The following is a 19,324-nucleotide window of genomic DNA, read 5'->3' as shown; positions in this document are numbered from 1 at the left end:
GGAGGTAATGGTCTACTTCTCTCAGTGATAAATTCTGGTTAAAATACATATATCTTTGGGCATTTTGGTTACTATATAGGAGAGAGAGAGAGAGAGAGAGAGAGAGAGAGAGAGAGAGAGAGAGAGAGAGAGAGAGAGAGAGAGAGAGAGAGAGAGAGAGAGATGGAGGATCATTCATTCTTTAAAGAAAGTTCACAGTACATGTAGTTTACAAACTGCAAAAGCCTCAGTTTTCTTATGAGTCTGATTTTAAGAGGCGGAGTTTAATGCAAGGCATTAAGAAAATGCTTCCTTTATCTTTTTAAATTTGATGTATCACCCATGATTACAATAGGAATGGGATGGCACTGAGAGTAATTTTGTCAGCTAAAGAGATGATTACAAGAATGTGGACAGACAATAGTGAAATGATAAGAGAAACTATAAGAACTCTAAGGTTCCTAATAGCAGGAATGTTTTTGAGAAGAGGTGATATATACCTAAAAGTCTAGTGGAAACTTAAGGGTTCTTAGGAAAGTCAGTTTTGTTAGATGGTGTTTGTCAGGGCAAACACGTGAAGGGGTGTTTTCCTGAAGCCGACACAAGTGAAAGGCTGTTTTGCTAAAGCAGACAAGTGAAGGAATGTTTCACTGAAGAAGACAAAGGTGAAAGGCTAAGGCTGACTTATAAAGGAACATTTCACTGAAGCAGACACATGTGAATGGGAGTTCTGCTAAAGCAAGCACTGGAATGGACATGTGATGAAGGATTATTTGCTAGCAATACACATGTATTGGTCAGCCATACGTTTTGTAGTTGAGCTGCATTTGTTGAGACTCCATAGAGAGAAAGGGGCGCACAAGAACACACACACACACACACACACACACACACACACACACACACACACACACGACACGAGAGAGAGAGAGAGAGAGAGAGAGAGAGAGAGACAGACAGACAGACAGACAGACAGACAGACAGACACACACACACACACACACACATACATACATACACTCCTTCTGGTGGTGTGCTGTGGCTTCTTGCTGCTTCCTTGGACTCCAGCTGATTGGTAGAGTTATGTGTGCTGAGGCAAGACTCGTGGAGAATACATGGTGTTTGGAGGGTATAAATAGGACTTGACAGACAGTGATGAAGGCTGGGCTAGGCTTGCTTACAGAGGTAGCTGTGCAATGCTTGTTGGTCTCTTGTGTTGGCTTGCTCTTTGCTTCACAGAGAGAGGCACAACAGAGAACTCCTGGAGTTCCTGCTGGTCCCTCTTGCTGATTAGGTGGAGGCCTAACCATTCCTGCTAGGTCTTACTACTGCTGCTATTCCAACACTACTGAATTGGACTACTGGGATATCCCTGAAGCGTTTGCAAGTGGATTGAGTTGCTGTTGCTGACCTGTGAACTGAATTGCTGATTTCCTTAAAATGGAGATGGAATCTGCTCCAAAGTACAGTTCCAAATTAGACTTTCTCCATATCTTTTTTTTCTACTACCTCTGATGGGTGGTGGGTTAGAAGGGAGGTTAAAGCATTTAAGAACCATTATTAAAAGTAGGCTTTGAAAAAAAATTAAAGTTACATGTAAGATCCTTGGTCATAAGTATATGGACCTAGATAGCATTTTCTATTCCCTTAGAGAAAGCCAGGCCTTAACATTACTCCCTATTCCCCTCTGTACCTCCCTACCTCCTACTTTTCAAGATTCTATTAGCCAAACCCAGTTGGCAGTGATAAGTGTGTAGAACATCAGGTTGGTCTTCACCTCAAAATAGTGAAATGAAGTGGTGGTGAGGTATCTGGCATATTTGGAGACACATGAGTTTATCTAAACATAAAAAGACTCATGCACCAGATACTCTCGGAAGTAGGCATGTGTCTAGAATCAGTATTCTTTATTGAAAATAACTTCTCAAACATGCCACACCAAGATTTTATAGAGGTTATTTTAGTTACAGATACAGGTTAGTGATTCTCAAGAGGAATACATTTGCCCTTATGGAATGCTTGATGTCTTGAGATATGCTCACATAAGGAATTATCATATTGGATCTGGTGAAAGATAGTAGCATACCTTTTATTTCCATTAGGATAGGTGCTTGCTTAAGAATATAATCTGAGAAATTACCACTAATTTTGCCATGAAGATTTGCTGGCAAAAGACTCATTTGAGTTCTCAGAATAAAGTGTAGGTCTTGCACATCAATCATAAGGCAATTAAAGGGCTTGAACTGTGTTTTATTCATCTTCAGTGTTAAGTGTCATGGCTTGAGCATTGTAGGCTGTCAGTGTTTAAGAGTGTAATTCTTGGTTGGGGAGAAATGGGTGCTGTAGACACTGAAGTGAAACTAGGTGGACAGACTTGAGGAGAAGATAGTCTTACTTGACAGGAATGACTGGATTCTGAGGAAATGTGAAATTTAGGCTATAAAGAACATATTTGGCATTCCATTGAAGCCATGTCAATTACCAGATATCCAACCCTGGCAAGAGCCTTGGGTACTGATTACTTGTTAATGAATAGTAGGCAGAGTCAGGTATATTTAAGTGATGTCAAACTATTCACCCCCATCTTGTACCAACACCCCCTTAAAAAAAAAAGTACACTGTTTTTTCTGTGTATGAACTGAAGCCATATCCCTTTTCTTTTCAGAGAGCTAGGAATGCGTCTAAAGAAAAATGTTTCGGGACTTGGTGTGATTAGCTCAATCTTCTTGGTTTAATATTTCTTTAGTGGAGCAATTGGGTACCATTGCTTTTATTTTTAAACAATGAAACATGTTCATTTGGAAGTGTTCATAATTTTTTTACGTATTTCTTTAGGCTAGTGAAACTCCTTTTATACTTTGTCAGTGCTGATCCCCGTGTAAATCTTTGTTTAATTAGAAGGATCCTATAAAATTACTCCTAAGTTCATGAGCATAAGTAGTACATTGAGATAGGAAAATGTATCATTAGTTGGGCTCAGCTTTTGGGCTGAGATCAGTATAAAAAACTTGACCATTACATGTTCATTCTTAGGGTTTAAACATAACATTAATTTGTAACTTGTATATGGTAGGGCTAGATGCAGAATGTAGAAATAAAGGGAGAATGGGGAATTAATACTGATAGAACAATAGTGCTGTTTTTCTTTTTGTTTGGGGTAAAGTCTGGTTAAAGTAAAACAAACATTTTAAGGTAATATGTCAAGGTAAGAAAGCTATGTCATAGCTGTTCTCTTAGAAGAATGTTCACAGGGGCTGTGAAGATGGATCAGCTCTTAAAAGCTAGTCCTACAAAGCTGGATGACCCATTTCATCCCAAGACTCATGTAGTAGAGGAGAGAAGTGACTTATGCAAAATATTCCGACTTTCATACATTGCTGTATGTAGTACCTATTTTTAGGATGATCTGCAAGGGATTCATACATGTCACTTGGCCAGCAAACCCAGTCACTCTGCTTTGGTATTCTTGTGGGTTAAAGTAGCCAGGGACTGATTATTAGTTGACTATATTTAGAATTACCAAAGAGTCACACTTGAGCCTATCAATGAGGACATTTCCAGAGAGAACTGAGGGGAAAATCCACCCTGCATGGTGACATAGACCTTGTTCTGGCCTAAATAACAAAGGGAAAAGATAAGAAAACCAGTTGAGTGACAGCATTCACTTTTCTCTGCTGCCTAGTATCCCAAGATGTGGCCAGTCAGCTTAATGTATTTGCTGCCCCAGCTATAAGCTGCTTTTCCTGTCATACTTTTTCTATCATAAAGGACAACAGCTTCTCATTTTCCTCCTTTAAGTTCTTTCTTGTCACATGTTTCAGAACAATTAAAGTTGATAATGAATAGATGTGATAAGTATCTGCCCATATTATTTCAGGACCTATTTGGCATCAGTATAAAAGTACTAATATTGAGGAAGAGGCAATTCTTCCTCAAAAAAAAAAAAAAAAATCTCCCTTTGGGAGAGTTATGCCATTTTGAAAATTCTGTGATATCTGTGAATTTGTTATGGAGAGACATGTTCACGTATATTTGAATCCAGAGATTTATAAGTAGGGTGGCATATACTGAGTTATAGTCATGGTGGGACTAGGTATAGTTCAACAGTACATATTTAAAATTATTGTTTATGTGATAGGTTAAATAATCAAATTTGAAATCTGAACCATGGAACGTAAAATGTCAATATTGGCAAAAAAGTGTATTGGAAAAAGATTATTACTACCTGTGATTATGAATTGACATCACAATAGAATACTAAGGGGAAGGAAATTGTGAAAGGATTTTATTTGTTACTGTTTATCAAAGAAATTGATCATGGTAGACCAGTTTTGCCTTCTATCAACAGGCTTGTACTTTTTGATATCTCTACAACGACACACTGCCAGGAGATCAGCTGCTGGGTGTAGAACAGAAGAAGATGGGTGGGGATAAGAAGGAAGAAGAGAAATTTCTTAAGCCTAATACCATTTGTTTCTTCCCTTGGTTTAGTTCCTAGCATCTCATTAAACAGAAACCAAAAAGGTAGTTTTCTCTTTGACAGAAGTTGTTGGAAAAAAAGTCCACGATTCCTTGTTGCAGCTCCTCCAATGTTGAGGAGAGCTGTTATTTAAGTTGTTGTTTTGTGTTCTTTCTAATACTCTGAAGCCTTCCAGGTTTCTGTTTTGTTTTGGAGACATGATCTTACTGTGTAGCTCTGGCTAGTTTTGAACTCAGATCTACCTGCCTCTGCCTCGAGAGTAATGGAATTAAAGGTGTGTGCTACCATACCTAGTCCAGCATGTTTTTGACAAATAACCAAAGCTTTTGGTAGTTTTAGTCTAGTATACACAAGCAATAGAAGAAAGTATGTATTTCTATGGTATCAATAGTTGTGGGATTTTAGGGACCCCCCCAAGCATAATATATTAATACTAAGCAGAAAACTTCAAAAAACAAAGACAAAAGTGATGTTTGTTAGTAGTAGTTTGAGATATTTCAGGAGAGTTGAGATGTGAAGCAAAGCAAATGGCCATATTTAGAAAGCTGCCTCAAACCCAAGAGTATCTATTCAAGTAAACTTGATGACACTTTTTTTCCTGTTCATGAATCATTGTATTCCTATAAAAGCGAAAATTCCCCTTCATCTAAACAAATGGCTTCCACATCTGTTTTCTTAGTTTCTCAAAAGGGTGTTTTTGGATTGCATTTTTTTTAAGTGATTATCTGTTTAAAATGAAATATCATCAAAAGCAGTTTTGCACATCAAAATCCAACTTGGTCTTCAGCTAAGAAGAATTAAGTCAGGACTGATCCAGTGGTGATGTTGGTAGTGATATAGGGGTACATAATGCACATTTTCATTCTGCATAGCTAAGTTCTTAGACTGTTGAGATTTTATTGGTTTATGTCCAATTATCTATGCCTCTTGGTTTTGAAGATTGATTAGGTAACTTTAGCACATGTCAACAGTTAAATGCTCTGTTCTCAATGTTCTAAAACCAAGCAATTTAGTGTCCAATCGATGAAGAAGTGATTTGTAGTTTTGATATTTCTGCTACAAATTTCTTAGTTTCTTCCCTTTTACTATGTCACTAAGAGAAGTCCTCTAGTGACTGCTTTTTGTTTTTGTTGTCAGATGCTCTTATGCTCTTGTGTTTTCTGAAGCACTTGTTCAGTTCCTTAGTCCTATTTGAGCTTGTGCACCCTCAAGTGTTTTTTATTTTATCTTTAAAAATTCTTAGCGCCTTGTGTGACAGGCCACCATGCCCTTGAGCCCATTCTGCCATTTAAAAATAAAGAATGAGAAGCAGCTGAAGTGCTGGCTCTTTCACAGCTGACAGCAATCTGATCTACTGGTTGGATTCTTTATCTGAGTACCCACATGCCAGTACTATGTGCCTCATTTTAACCATGCCCTCTGCAGAGGGTAGGAGTGCAGAAAAAGTTGTCTCCAGAGAAAAGAAAGACACCCTCCACATCCCCCGACACAAATTGCCACCTTTCCTGGTTTCTTACCATCCAGTGGGATTGTTGAGCCTTGATAAAGGTGTTTGTCTTTCAGAGAAGGTTGTACCATTCCTTCCATTCCCACCTAGTTCTCAGCTCCAGCTGCCAGTCCTGTCTATAAACACTGGCTTGTTCTGAGGCCAAAGATCCATTGGCTGTTATAAAATCTAACCAGTGACAAAGTGGTAAAATCACTTATGACTTGGTCATAGTTCTCTGGAAATGTTTGAAGGATATATTTTGGATATTGAGGAGAACCCATTCTGGCATCTAGTTTTACTTTATTTCAGTTTTTAAGACAGGGCTTAACTCTGTAACCTAGGCTTACCTAGATCTCACTGTATCGCTCAGGCTGGTTTTGAATTCATGGTGGTTGGTCCTCATGTTTCAGCCACCTGAGTTCTAAGACTTTTAGCCACCAAGTCTAGATCTACCTCTTTTTTTCTTTTACTGGATAAATATAAGTCAACGGCTTGCTGATGGCACCAAATTTGAAATAAAGAACACCTTTTCCTCCAACATAGGGGAGAGAAAGAGGAAAGGATGGTTACTCAAAACTAAAAGAAAGTTCTTGTGATAAAAATTGATCCTTGTTCACTCTTCTCATGAAGCGCAACAGTGTCATCTCAAAAATAGTGGCAGAGATAGAGTTTTGGTTGTTCTTGGAGTTGCCCCCAAAAACTTTTTTTGTCTTGTGAAAAGGCACAGTGTTCTTCCTTTTTGTTCAGTATAGCACTAGCCACCTGTTAGGATTGTTCTCATTCAAGGTCATTATGTGGTGCCTGGCTGTCTGACTGGCAGCCTGTGTCAGATTTGCCAGTGGCCCCTCATTTGTATCACACCTGCCAATTTTGACAGAAAGAATGGAGACACGATAGCTGAAAGGGAATGGAAGGTACTGGAGGAATGAGGGATCAAGAGCTCCTTAGAGCACCTGTTAGTTTAGTATCATTTTTTTGTGGTGTAATCCTTTGCTTAATTTCCCTTTTCGATGCCCAGCTTTTCCAGAGTTGTGCTGTCTATCTCTCAAGTTATCTCTAGGATGACATTGCTTTGCTTATTCATATATTTTATCTCTTTCAAACACTAGATTTCTTGTCCGTCAACCCCCCCCCCCCACATCTCTTCCTTTCTGCTGAGCATTTTTACTTCTCCCTGCCTGCTTTAATCTTTATTTAGATGTGTCATTGTTAATTGTGTATTCATTTGTGTGTGGGGGGGTAAAGGAATTCACGTATACGTGCCATGGTGGGCACACATGCAGAGATTAAGAAGACAGCTTTCAGGAGTCAGCCATCTCCTTGTCTGTCTCTGTCTCTCTCTCTCTCCCCCTCCCCCCCATTTCAGGGTTAGAACTCAGGGCACTGGGCTTGCCCAGCCAAGTACATTTACCCACCTAACCTCTTACCAATCTTGTGTTCTTCATTCACATTTTCCTAAAGTGCACCCTATTCAGTTTTAAAACTACCCTTCTTAGATTCCTAGATGCAGTTGTTAAGCCAGGAAAATAACATTTTGGGCAAGAGGAGAATGGGGTAGAGTATTATAATGCTTGTGTTCCTGGCTAGGTTTCATTTCCTAGGTGCATGTGATTTTTGTGTCCCTACTGACACTTTCTATGCTGCTTAGCCCACAACATGCTACTTTGATCACTGTGTTCCCACTGTCCATGTTTGCTACATATCTTATTGTCTTGGAGACTCATTCTTTAAGCTCTCAGTCTATGGTGCCAGCCTCTAAAGTCCTTAATAAAGTTTTTTTTTTCCATAGTCAGGGCTCATCTCCATTCTCTTCCCACTTCCCCTATACATTCTAACTACCATATGCTTTATATTCTTCCTATTGGAGGGCTAAAGCAGTTTTTAAAAGTTTGAGAACAATGTGATTTCTTTTTATCATCATTTATTTTCTTTATGTTGTTTGTATCTTCTTTACACAGTGTCCCTTCATTCTCTTTTTCTCAGACTCTCTGATTCATCTTCTACTTAAATGGAATCTATTTCCAAGAACTTTTCTCTAACTCCTGCCCCAGGGGCTCAATTATTATGGACACACATGTATGTGAATGTATACACACACACACACACACACACACACAAAAACATACCAAGGAAGTGGTTATGTCTGATTCATCTTGTGTTCCTTACTAGCTAGTGCATGGGAAATTCAGTTTCGATATACAATAAGTGAATTAACAAAAAGTTTAACACAGTCCTTCATATCATGGCCAGCTTGAAAGAGTAGAAATGCCACTTTGGAGGTAATGGTAGACTTATTTGGTTCACAGTGTATATCAGAGTCTTACACAGACTTCAAATTATTGCTTCTAGATTATATTCTGTATCTCTATCCTAGATGACTTCTCAAAATTTCTTTCACACATTTTCTGAAAATATAATAGATAGATAATGAGACAGGAAGAAAATGATTGATAAATGTGAAACTATGATTTGATTGGTTCTTCAATATTGTATTCTAGAAGAATGACCGTACAAATGTCTGTAGTACATGTTTCTCTGAATAGTTGAGCACAATTACTTTTCCTTAAACTAGAACATCTTTCTGAAAGATTTTTTTTCCTCAAGTGGGCCCCTAAATTTAAAGCATAGCTATCTCATGAAATTGTTTGTAGGAACTTCTAATGAAATAGAAGGGTATGAGGGATAACCTTTGTCTTAAAAAAATTATTAAAAGAGGGCGTGTTAAAAGATGTTCTCTGTAGAACAGAATTTACCATCTAACTTTAGTACTGAACAAAGGGTTGCCCTTTGGAATTGGGTCTAGAATTTTCTAAGCCAGTGGCATATCCGTGGTAGAGCACTTTCCTGACATTCATGAAGCCCTGGGTTCAAATTTCAAGACGACTACAACAACAACAACAATAATAATAATGGAGGAATAAAAATTACTTCTGCCACCTACATGTGCACGGAGAGTGATGAATGGCATCCCAGTGACTGTCTTGCTGTGCACTGATGCTGAAAAGGCCATTGGATGAAATCAGAAATGCTTCTGCAAAATGGTGATGTCAAGACATTGGTCACTTTCCAATCTTATGTCTTCTAGACTAGCAGCTACGTCTTCCTTCAGGATTGACATTCAGGCTATTTACTTAGTAATGACAACTGACAACCTGTTAGATCTGTCATTTGTTAAGGGTTGGGGGCTTAAAGTTTTCTAGTCAGATTTTCTCATGACCTCGGTTATAAAGAAAATGTTGCAGATTCTAGAAAATGCTAATATCCTTTTTAGCTGTAAGTATTATCTTGATTGCAGTGCTTCAGAATTGCCCAACTTCATTATCGGAGCATAGCCAGCCTGACGCCTCCTTCTTAAATAGACAATTATGATCAATTAAGCACTTTCAGGCCTTATAGAATACTTAATTTTATTAGTCAATTATTTGTGCTTTGAAAGAGTTAATGGTATCTACCCAGGCCATTATTAGAAATTAGAATGTCCCAAAATAGAAAGGCTATTTCCTTTGTGTGTGGCACTGCAGTGGAAAATGCCAAGCATAGTTTTTACTGAGTTAAAGGGTGAGGGAAGGCGGGGTGGGGGAGAAAGTTACATGTAAATCATTTAGCCATTAACCTAATGGGTGGGTTTATAAATCCTATTACTGTAAGCCCTTTTCATTTCCACTGAGGCCTGGTGTATGCTTGATCCCACTAATGTAAAATTCATTCCATCTAAGTGATTACTGAAGAAAGACATTTTGAGTCAATTTTAATCAGGTTGTGTGAAACTTGCTTGAGTGCTGATGTTCACTAAAGCATGGACATAGCTTGGCTGCATCTTAATTAGCCCCCTAGATGAATCAATCAGGGAGTCCACTCGGAGCTTTTGGACATGCACATGCTTTTTTTCCTTTTCTTTCTTTCTTTCTTTCTTTCTTTCTTTCTTTCTTTCTTTCTTTCTTTCTTTCTTTCTTTCTTTCTTTCTTTCTTTCCTTTCTTTCTTCCTTTCTTCCTTTCTTTCTTTTTTTTTTAGGAGAATTGTACTATAGAGAGGGACTGAAAATGCCCAACTCCAAAGCTAAATTGGAGTGTTTATAGTTTATGGTCATTCTGTGAATCCCAAGGAGCCAGAAAATGCTGTTCTTGTAACTCATTTGGGCATCTTCAAGGGTATTGAGGTTGAAGCAAATTAACGTTTCAAATTTGATAAAAAAAAAAAAAGATCTTTTTCTTAGAAAAAATGCATACATTCAAGTCTTTGCTAGTTTTCATAATTTTTTTTCACTGACTTTAGGTTAATATCTCTTGCTTTAGTTTCAATTTTATCTTCTTAGTGCTGTATTTTTTTACCGGGAAATTTAATATTTTAAAAGTATACAGGCCTATACTTCTTGTGTTGGTGAGTAGATTAGATTCAAGTGTGCTTTAAAGCCATTTGTATAAGCTCTTCAGGGTCTCATGTAAGATACAACCTCAAGTCTGGCATTCTATTCTGAGATAACTTGAACTTTTAAGTCAGAGACTGAAATGGAGGAAGAATGGAGAATAAACATGTTGTTTGTGCAAGGTTTCTTTTTAAAGTTAGAATAAGTTTTTCAAAAACTCACAGAACAAATATTCACATTAGAGATTAGAAATTGTAAGATGTGGAAGATATCAAGTGTAGAAACCTTTCAGAAAGTATTGTTTATTCAACATGGTTTATTTTCTTTACCCATGAATAACTAGAAGGTCTAACTAAGTTATGAATTAAGGATTTAAAACAAGTTTCATTTATCTGAAGTTGTCTAGAAGAGTTTGCTTTAAGTTCATAATCGATGGGTTGTTATTGAGCTAGAAATTCACTTGTTGATTTGTTTATATAACATGCATTTTCTTGGAAGAGTAAAAGTGATTCACTTTTCATTTCTTACATGGAAGAACCAGCATTGCTTATATTGAATATATATTGTATATGTGTAGGAGGGTTTTGATTTATAATAGTATTGTTCTTTCAAATTGGACCATTGTGAATTTTCCTCATTTTTCCATAACCTGAGATAATTATTATTGAATTATTGCTGTGCCAAAAATTGTGTTAGCTTTAATTATGCAGGTAGAATCTCTTCTTTGGAGAGAGCCTCATTTTTATCTTCTGAGACCTTCACCTAATTGGAAGTGGTAGCAATCTGTTTCACCCAGTATTCATTGAGTCTTAATCCTGTTTGGAAAACACATGTAGTGACTTCTAGATTAGTATCTGACCAAATCTTTAGGTATCTGGTATAACCAAGCTAACATATAAAATTAGACAAGGCATAGTTTTCACTATGGGGAAACTACATGTGAAGGGCACAGAAACAAAAACAGAACATGAGCTGGGTTAATCTCTCTCCCCACCGCCACCCCTACCTGGGAGGTAGAGGCAGGCAGATCTTTTGAATTTTGAGGCTTATCTCGTCTGCAAAATGAGTTCCAGGCTAGCCAAAGCTACATGAGACCGGTCTTTAAAAAAAAAAAAAAGAGTAAAAAAACCTGGTGGTATTGTTTAGAGACTGATGTGGTACTTGTACTAAGGAGGAACCAAACATAACAAAACATAATTGTGTTTAAAGACCCTGAAATATGTGAGAAAGGACTGGTTGCAGGACAAATGTGGCAAACATTAGAAGATAAGTCCTCAAGTAGATCTTGACTCTTAGGATCTTGAGGGATGTTGGATTTCATTTCAAGGAAGAATGAGGATGAATATTGGCAGAGTGTTAACACTGACTTAGAAGGTCTAATGCTAGAGGCAGGCAGACTGACTGAGAGCCTAAGGAATAACTAAAACCACAAAGGAAGCTCCACATTGCAAAGATGTAGTCTAGTATCAGGGCATTTTGGTTCATTGAATTTTGAGAGGAAGTTCTACCTTTGTCTGCTAAACATCTTTAGTATACATTTTGTAAAGTAGGCCCTCATGACAAAGAATTATCTGGCCTAAAACATAAATGGTTTCCGAGGCTGAGAAACCGTGGTATATTTATAGATGTGTATGGGCACTTGGTGGAAGTAGAAAAGATAACTCAACAGAAGGGATTGGGTATTTTTAAGTACTGCAATATAGTCAGCCACTCACTTATACAGTGGCCATAAAGCTATGTAGACCATTTGTGAACAGTAACAGTTTTAGTTATTTAATTAGTTTATTTAATAGTGTTCAAAAGCAACCTAGAATATGGATATATATATATATATATATTCAGTGTTTATTTTGTTGGATATATTATTGTCTTTCCTAATACTAAAGAAAATGAATGTGTTTCAGAAATAAAACAACCCAATCTTGTGATGATATTCATGCATGCCAAACTTGGAATTCCAGATTTTTAGATTTGAGTGTAATCCTAGCCTCCTTGTTTAATCAGTGGTAAGAATCCAGAGACCAAACTAGTAGTTGGCAACTTAAATCAGGGCAGGTTTTGACCTCTTGCTTTTTTTGTATTTGTATGTTTTATCTTTACAGAGCATTGTTTTTAGCATTATAGTTCTTTTTATTCCTACCCAGCTCAGAGAACTAGATACTAAAGAACACTCTGGTTTTAGAGAAAATGAAATTCAATGTTAGCAGCAGTAAGCAATCTACTATCATAAAAGCAGGAACTGTTAAAGAAAAAACCAGGATGCTTATTCAGCTCACAGTAGCTATTCTTTGAGCATTTCACACAGAAGACACATGTAAAAATTGAGAATAAAAATAAAGAGAAAAATGCAATCTAATAATATGTGCTTAAAATAAATGTTCGTCAAGTAGGAGAACTGTGTAGCCTTGGGTCTTGCTTGAAAATTTTTGAAACTTAGAGTAGGAAGCACTTAGATGTTGACTGGATTACTAAATTATCATAATTTTAATATTTCTTCTACTGTTTTCTTTCCTATCATTCACAGTCCTTCATTTTTCTACCCCCGTTATACTAATGTTTCAGTTATTTCTATGTGCTTAATAGCCATTGCAACTTCAATGTTCATTCTCTTTATTCATTATTTGTTAGACATTTGATCTTATATAATTTATTATGTTTAACACAGATTATATACTGAAGTGTGATTCTTGCTAGTAGCTGTTATAGTAGACAGATCCTTGGGAGTAGGACCTACAAACCTTTTTTCAACTGTGAAATGTTGATGTTTTCAATTTGTTAGTGTTAATAAACACTATTAATCTGTAACAATATTCCAAATCATTCCATAACTTCTGAATGCTTTCCAACACAACAATATTCTTTTGAAAGAAAATATAAATAAATACCCAGGTGTACTGCTGGGCAGGTTAGGAGAACCTATAAATATACATGTCAGTCGTAGTCTTTGGTTTCTGTTGTTGATCTCTAGGTAGAAAACTTGTACTTTCTGCTTAGTAAACTGCATATTGTAGGTCTATTCTGGGGGAGGAGGGGCACTTTTCTTTTAAGTTTCATTTCTAGTTTTACCATCTTTCTCTTGCCATAGAGGCTCAGATTTGGGTTAAAATGCCTTTTGATATTATTTTAATTATTGCTATCCCCACCCCCACCTCTTTCCTATTTTCCCCCTCCTCTTTCTTCCTAACCGCACTGTTCTGCAAAGCCTGTAATGATTGATATGATGGCAGTGCTGTCATTCTTTTTAACCAAAAAAAAAGTCATTTTTGTTCTAGTTATTTTAATAGAGTCCCATTAAAGATGTATTGCTGACTGAAATATCGGCATGAAGGGCTCTCACTGAGCTGAGCCCAGGAATTAAGAAGTCAGGAAATCGGCTGCTGCATTGCAAGAGAGCCTTGTGTGACACCGAATCTCCTGATTGGGGAGATCATTACTGCTATTATGACTCGACTTGCGTAGGAATTTTAAATTCCATCTGAATGTCAGTAATAACCCTCTTAGCAAATTATCCTGAATAAAATCACGAAGGCATTTTATATAATAGGTGTTGAATTACTGGATAGATTTGCTAATTAAATACTCTTTGTTCTGCTGCAGTTGACATTACAGGGTAAGATCTTGAACAATTATTCTCAACAGCTGTACTTTGTTAAGGGAAAAATTAACCACAAAGTTTATTTTTTTACACTTGAAGTTGGCAGATTTTTGAAATGTGCTTGAAAAAAATTCCATCATCCAATTGGTAATGAGTAGCTAAATATGCAGGTGTTGCTGTGGAATCAGAGAGCTGCAGACTGCCTTATTAATGAATTTAGCAATCTTAGAGCCCTGTTTGCTGGCCAATGGTGCTTATAAAATGATTTTCTGTCAGAATGGCTAGCTTTAATATTAGGTTTGTCACTTTGAAGTGAATTTATGAACACTCATCATGTATTCATTGTACCCTGTGTCCAGTAGATTTTTTTCTGGATACCAGTAGCTATTTTTAAGAATGTATTTCCTCAATGGAGAAAATACCTGTGACATATAAGTTTATGATTATTAGATTATAGAACATTAATATGGATTGACTTTTGTAATAAGGTTGTGGGAACACAATGAAAAGAAAATGAATCCAAAGGTCCTGCTTCTAGGCCAGGTACCTCTGGGTCAAACACAATTCTAAATTTTCAGATTGTGTCTACTTAGTTCTCCTCATTTGTCACATAGGTCTTGTGAAACCCATCATCATTCACCCATGACCCTCAAAGTTGTTCATTAGTGGTCCCCATGTACCATGCCCTCTACTAGATGCTAAGTTTTGTAATTTGCTGGGTATCCAGCAACAGAGCCATCCCTCGGTGAGCAGTTGGAATTGAGGGTGGGGCTTAAGGCAGTCTTTGAATGATATCGCTTACTAGTTCTTAGGTAAACATTGGGCTATATAGGTTACCACATTATCCACCATGTTGAGCTGCTTAATGGAGGAGAACAAGAAGATACTGGTTAGCCCGTGTCCAGTTTGTCTCAAACAACATCAGATAAGGATAGTCTGGAGAGTTGCAGACTATGATGAGAACTTTGACTTGAGGGCTTTTGTCACCAGCTCTTGGTAGAAAGCACTGGAAAACATGGTGAGAGAAACTATCTACAAAATTATTATAGGTTCTATGTTAGTTTAGTGGGCTATATTTTTTAAAAATGATAAAACATATGATTGACCAAGTAAGTTCACATGGAGGAACTGAAATATGGATTATGGTGGAAAAGATTTTAAACGACTTCTGTTCAAGAATAAAACATGAATTGAATAAATTAGGATCTCTTCCTATAATGGACTATTAGGTAGTTATTAGAGTAAGTGAGTTGCTTATGACTTTAGAATCATCTCTAAAATGAAAGTGCTAGTTGACAAAAGCAGTTTGTAGCACTGTCTTGGCAGTAACACCAGCAACAACAACAAAATCCAAATCACTCAAAGGTTTATGCCACCAGAGAGGGGAAGATAGTTTTGGTAGCAACCTTCAGATCAGGCTTGGAAATAATTGGGTCTGGCAGATTAGAATAGAGGTGAGTGGTAAAAGTTGCTAGGTCATTCACAGGGATGACAGCATGGATTTGTTGCACATTATGAGAGAAGAGGAACAAAAATTAGATACTGTGTATGTAGTGAAAGGTGACAAATTGATCCTGGGTTACTTCATTTGCAGGTAAGAGAGTTTATGGAGTTGTATGTGATGAGAATAGCTAAGTCTTATAAGGAGGTGGAGGTGAACCTTTAATAAGCAGTTCCTCTCTGTGATTAGCTTAACTTAGGCTCATCTCATTATTTCCTTTTCCTCCAAAAAATTGTTGTTTTTTTCTACATTTCATTGTCCCATAATTTAATTTTAGTGTTTATTATAAAATTGAATTGAGATTGCTGTGAGACCTGCCAGTCACTTGGCATGCAGTTTTGATTGCTTGTCATATCTAAGGTCTGCGGGTGTAAACTGCACTTGGGTGTGCTCTCATTGGGAGGGTAACAATCATTAGTAGTACAAAGCATCATTTGGTTACTAGAGAAACAGAGTAAGAACGGATCAATGAGATTATTCTAGGCTGGGGCAGTTAGCTCAGGATTTATGGAATAAAATTTGGTTTAAGGTGAACTTTGTAAATTGTAATCATGGTCAGAGGACTGGGCAAGAAATCCCACTGTATGAATGAAGATGAACCTGTAGTATGGTAACTATTCACAGACTGGCCAATTTCTCTTGGCCAGCTAAGGATTTGTGAAGGAACTAACAGCCTTGCAGATAGATCTGGGGTTTAGATGTAGTTGTAAAATTGCAGCTTGATCTTGGAGGCTTTGAAAACATTTTAGGAGATTAGTCCTGATTCATTCAAGTTGGTAGCCATTAAGAAAAGTTACCTTACAGGTGTCATTCAGCAATAATCATATAACCTGGGAATCAGGTGCTTTCTCAACAGGTTGGCTTGAACGTTCTGGCATGGTCCTTCATGATCACCATGATGTCTATTGTTCTAGGAATCATAAATTTCCTAGAGGATTTCCCCTTACCTTTGATGGACCAGGGTAAAGTTGTTATCTGAACATGTCTAAATTGGTAATATCTCCAAAATGGAATTACCATGGTTTTCTTGGTTCAGTCCCAAGAATTATCTTTGGAACTCTTTAAAAAACTTTGAATTCTGACCCAGATATTGAATATAGGGGGATATTTGTTTTCGTAAAGAAAAGTAGCACCATGTAATGAAGTTTAGAAAGCCAGTACTCTTGCATAGTAGTTCTCAATGCTGGAGTCAGGGAGAGTTTTACACCAGAAAGATGTTCTGGAGACAGTTTTGATTGTCATTGCTTTAGTTATTTAAAGATCCTCAGGTAATTCCACTACATAGCCCACATAAAAACTGCTGGCTTACCTTAATCAGAATTCACCATGACCTCCAAGGCATGGAAGCCATGAAGAACTTTTGAATATCTGAACAAAGCTGGGCAGTAGTGAAATAAGGTAGGGGGAAATGGAGATGAGAAGTTATGGATAGATGTATCATGTGTTCAAAGGCAAGTACTCTTGTCTGTGTACTTTGTCTCTTATTGTGGAGAATAAGAAAGACTGAAAGGAAACTTTGGGATTTCAGTTAGCTGCCAAGGTAGAAAAAAAATCAAAGCAGGCATCCTTCTGTCTGGCTTACTGGAAAAGAGACTTCTAATTTAGGCTGATGTATAAACAGCAAGTGATACTTGTGTGGCAATACTGTGGAGTGATTAAGGCTTTTGTCCTGGATCCAGAGTGCCTGGTTTTGTGCCCTTGTTTTGCTGTGATTAGGAGAAAGAAATTACTTTCTTTATCATTTGGCAGCTAGCAAAAAGGGATATTAATAGTAGATACCTCTTGGAGATCTTGGGGAAAGAAATTATAGAATGCAAGAGGTGTTCTTCGTATAGTGTCTTGCACATGATTTAATATTTCCTTGCCTCTGTCTCTGTTCTCACTACATCATATTACTTCTTCAGAGTTTTTCACATACTAAATATGATGCTTCTGATAGGGTTCAAGGCAACTTATATCTGCTTTTGTCTGTGTATGTTATTTTATGTTTTATAACCTGTAAACATATGGAACTGGAAACAAACCCATTCATAATTATCTATATGTTTGTTTTCATTTACTATTTATTGAAATTCACCATTTTGCTGGGCACTGGGCTAACTCCACTCCATATAGTCATGTTTAAGGAACTTAATCTACAAAATAATTTTAAGTTAAATGGAATACATTTAAGATTCTGAATATGGGTATGAATTGCTAGATTTTAAGTGTTATAAAGCTTTTTGAAAAGTCATATAATTCTATTAAAATATTGGTACTGAGAATAAGTGACCGTTGCCATATTATTAAAGGGTACCTTGTTATATATATTTATTAAATATACACAGGAATACAGATAGTTATTGGTTTGCATGTCTATTAAACAACAGCACAGAGATTAAACTTATATTGATGTTATTTGAGAGTGGTTGGTGTGATATATTCAAGAACTTTGAAGATGCTTAGAAATTGGAAATATCTTGTTCTATATTTATGTCTTTGTAATTTTGTAATATATTATTAATGTTGAGTTTTGTTTTATTTAGATTTTGATGCATACGAAAGAGATGGTACAGAAGGTAATGCGAACATTTTCATTCTAAAAGAACTCTTAAACATACCAGATGACATTCTTGTGTCCAAGAAAAAGTGCAACCCAAACATACTGAAAATTGTTTTCTAGGATGCCTAATTTAAATTTATAAACCCTTCTAATGAATTACAGCCTTTTCTCTTGTATCAGCATTGATATGATCTAGCTCCTGCTTGAAGCCTGTATGTATTTCAGGCAAATTAGTAATGGTGCTAATTAGAGTTTATTTCCATTTCTTTATACTTATGTGCTCAAGTGTTGTTTGTTATTGATTTTTGGCACCATTTATAGTCTACTAAATATTGTTCGAGAATTTAGCAAATATTTGTGCCCTAGAATTTTTGTGTCTATTTATTTTTCTACTTAAATTACCATGACCACTAAGCACATGTCACAGCGTTAAATAGAAACCCTGGTTCCTAGCCTTATTGTTATTGTTATCAGATTTTATATTCTGTTTGAATTGAAAGTACACACAGTTAATTCTCCCAGCACTTTTAGAAGAAAATTGGAAAGGATTTCTCAATCTTTCACTGCTTGCGTTTCTAGTTCCTGAAGGGCTTAATCTTTATTTGTGCACCCTGATTGTACACATGTTAAGTAACACAACCTGTCAAAAATCAATGGCACCTATAGTTTCCAGTACTAAAAACCTCTACTTTCATTGTGTATAATGATCCATTGTTTTGGCATTAATTTTTATAACTTTGGTTTTTTTTTTTTTTAGATGAACCTTGAAGTTATTTATGGAGACACAGATTCAATTATGATAAATACCAATAGCACCAACCTTGAAGAAGTATTTAAGTTGGGAAATAAGGTGAGATAATTTAATGATTGCTTATTTTACCTGGGTTTGTGAACTCTGTTTAATACAGTAAATACAATACGTTCATGTGTATGGCTCACATGTATACTTTTGAAAATAATAAGTTTGGTGTCATAAAAAGTTTCATTCTCTTTAATTTTCCTTACACTCAGCTTTGTTTTGAGGCAAAAATTCAAAGGCAATTGGTTTCCTTCAGAAATGCATAACATTTTTCCTTTAACAAAAAGTTTACATATAGTCACATTAGAACTTCTCACATTGTCATTCACAAGGAAATGTACATCCGGTAGTATTCAGGTATATTTCATAGAAAGATTTGAATGAAAATTTACTTATTTCTACATACACGTGTACGCATTCATTTGATTTTATAGGATTACTTAAAATATTAGAAAATAAAAAGGAACATTTAGAAGTAATCATTGGTAACTGATTCACACTTGGCAAATATTTTTTTCCTTTCTTTTTTATTGGAAAATTTTTACATCTACATTTCAGATGTTATCCCTTTCCCA

The 19,324-nt window shown here is 36.4% G+C and overlaps 1 protein-coding gene across 3 annotated transcripts in view; it reads left to right on the top strand.

Annotated features, from left to right (window-relative positions):
* POLA1 (DNA polymerase alpha 1, catalytic subunit) overlaps positions 1-19,324 on the top strand; it is a gene marked incomplete at its 5' end in the record, with an annotated part of 297,636 nt that overhangs the window by 99,394 nt on the left and 178,918 nt on the right. For all 3 annotated transcript variants that reach the window (XM_080911044.1, XM_080911046.1, XM_080911045.1), the window contains 2 exons: positions 17,934-17,966; positions 18,708-18,800. In XM_080911044.1, the coding sequence (XP_080767170.1) occupies positions 17,934-17,966; positions 18,708-18,800 (126 nt within the window). The remainder of the gene's footprint in view (positions 1-17,933; positions 17,967-18,707; positions 18,801-19,324) is intronic.

Source organism: Micromys minutus, assembly GCF_963924665.1.
Source record: "Micromys minutus genome assembly, chromosome: X".
Classification (NCBI taxonomy): Eukaryota; Metazoa; Chordata; class Mammalia; order Rodentia; family Muridae; genus Micromys; species Micromys minutus.
The sequence above is the reverse complement of the archived record's forward strand: the minus strand, read 5'-3'. Positions and strand labels throughout refer to the sequence as shown.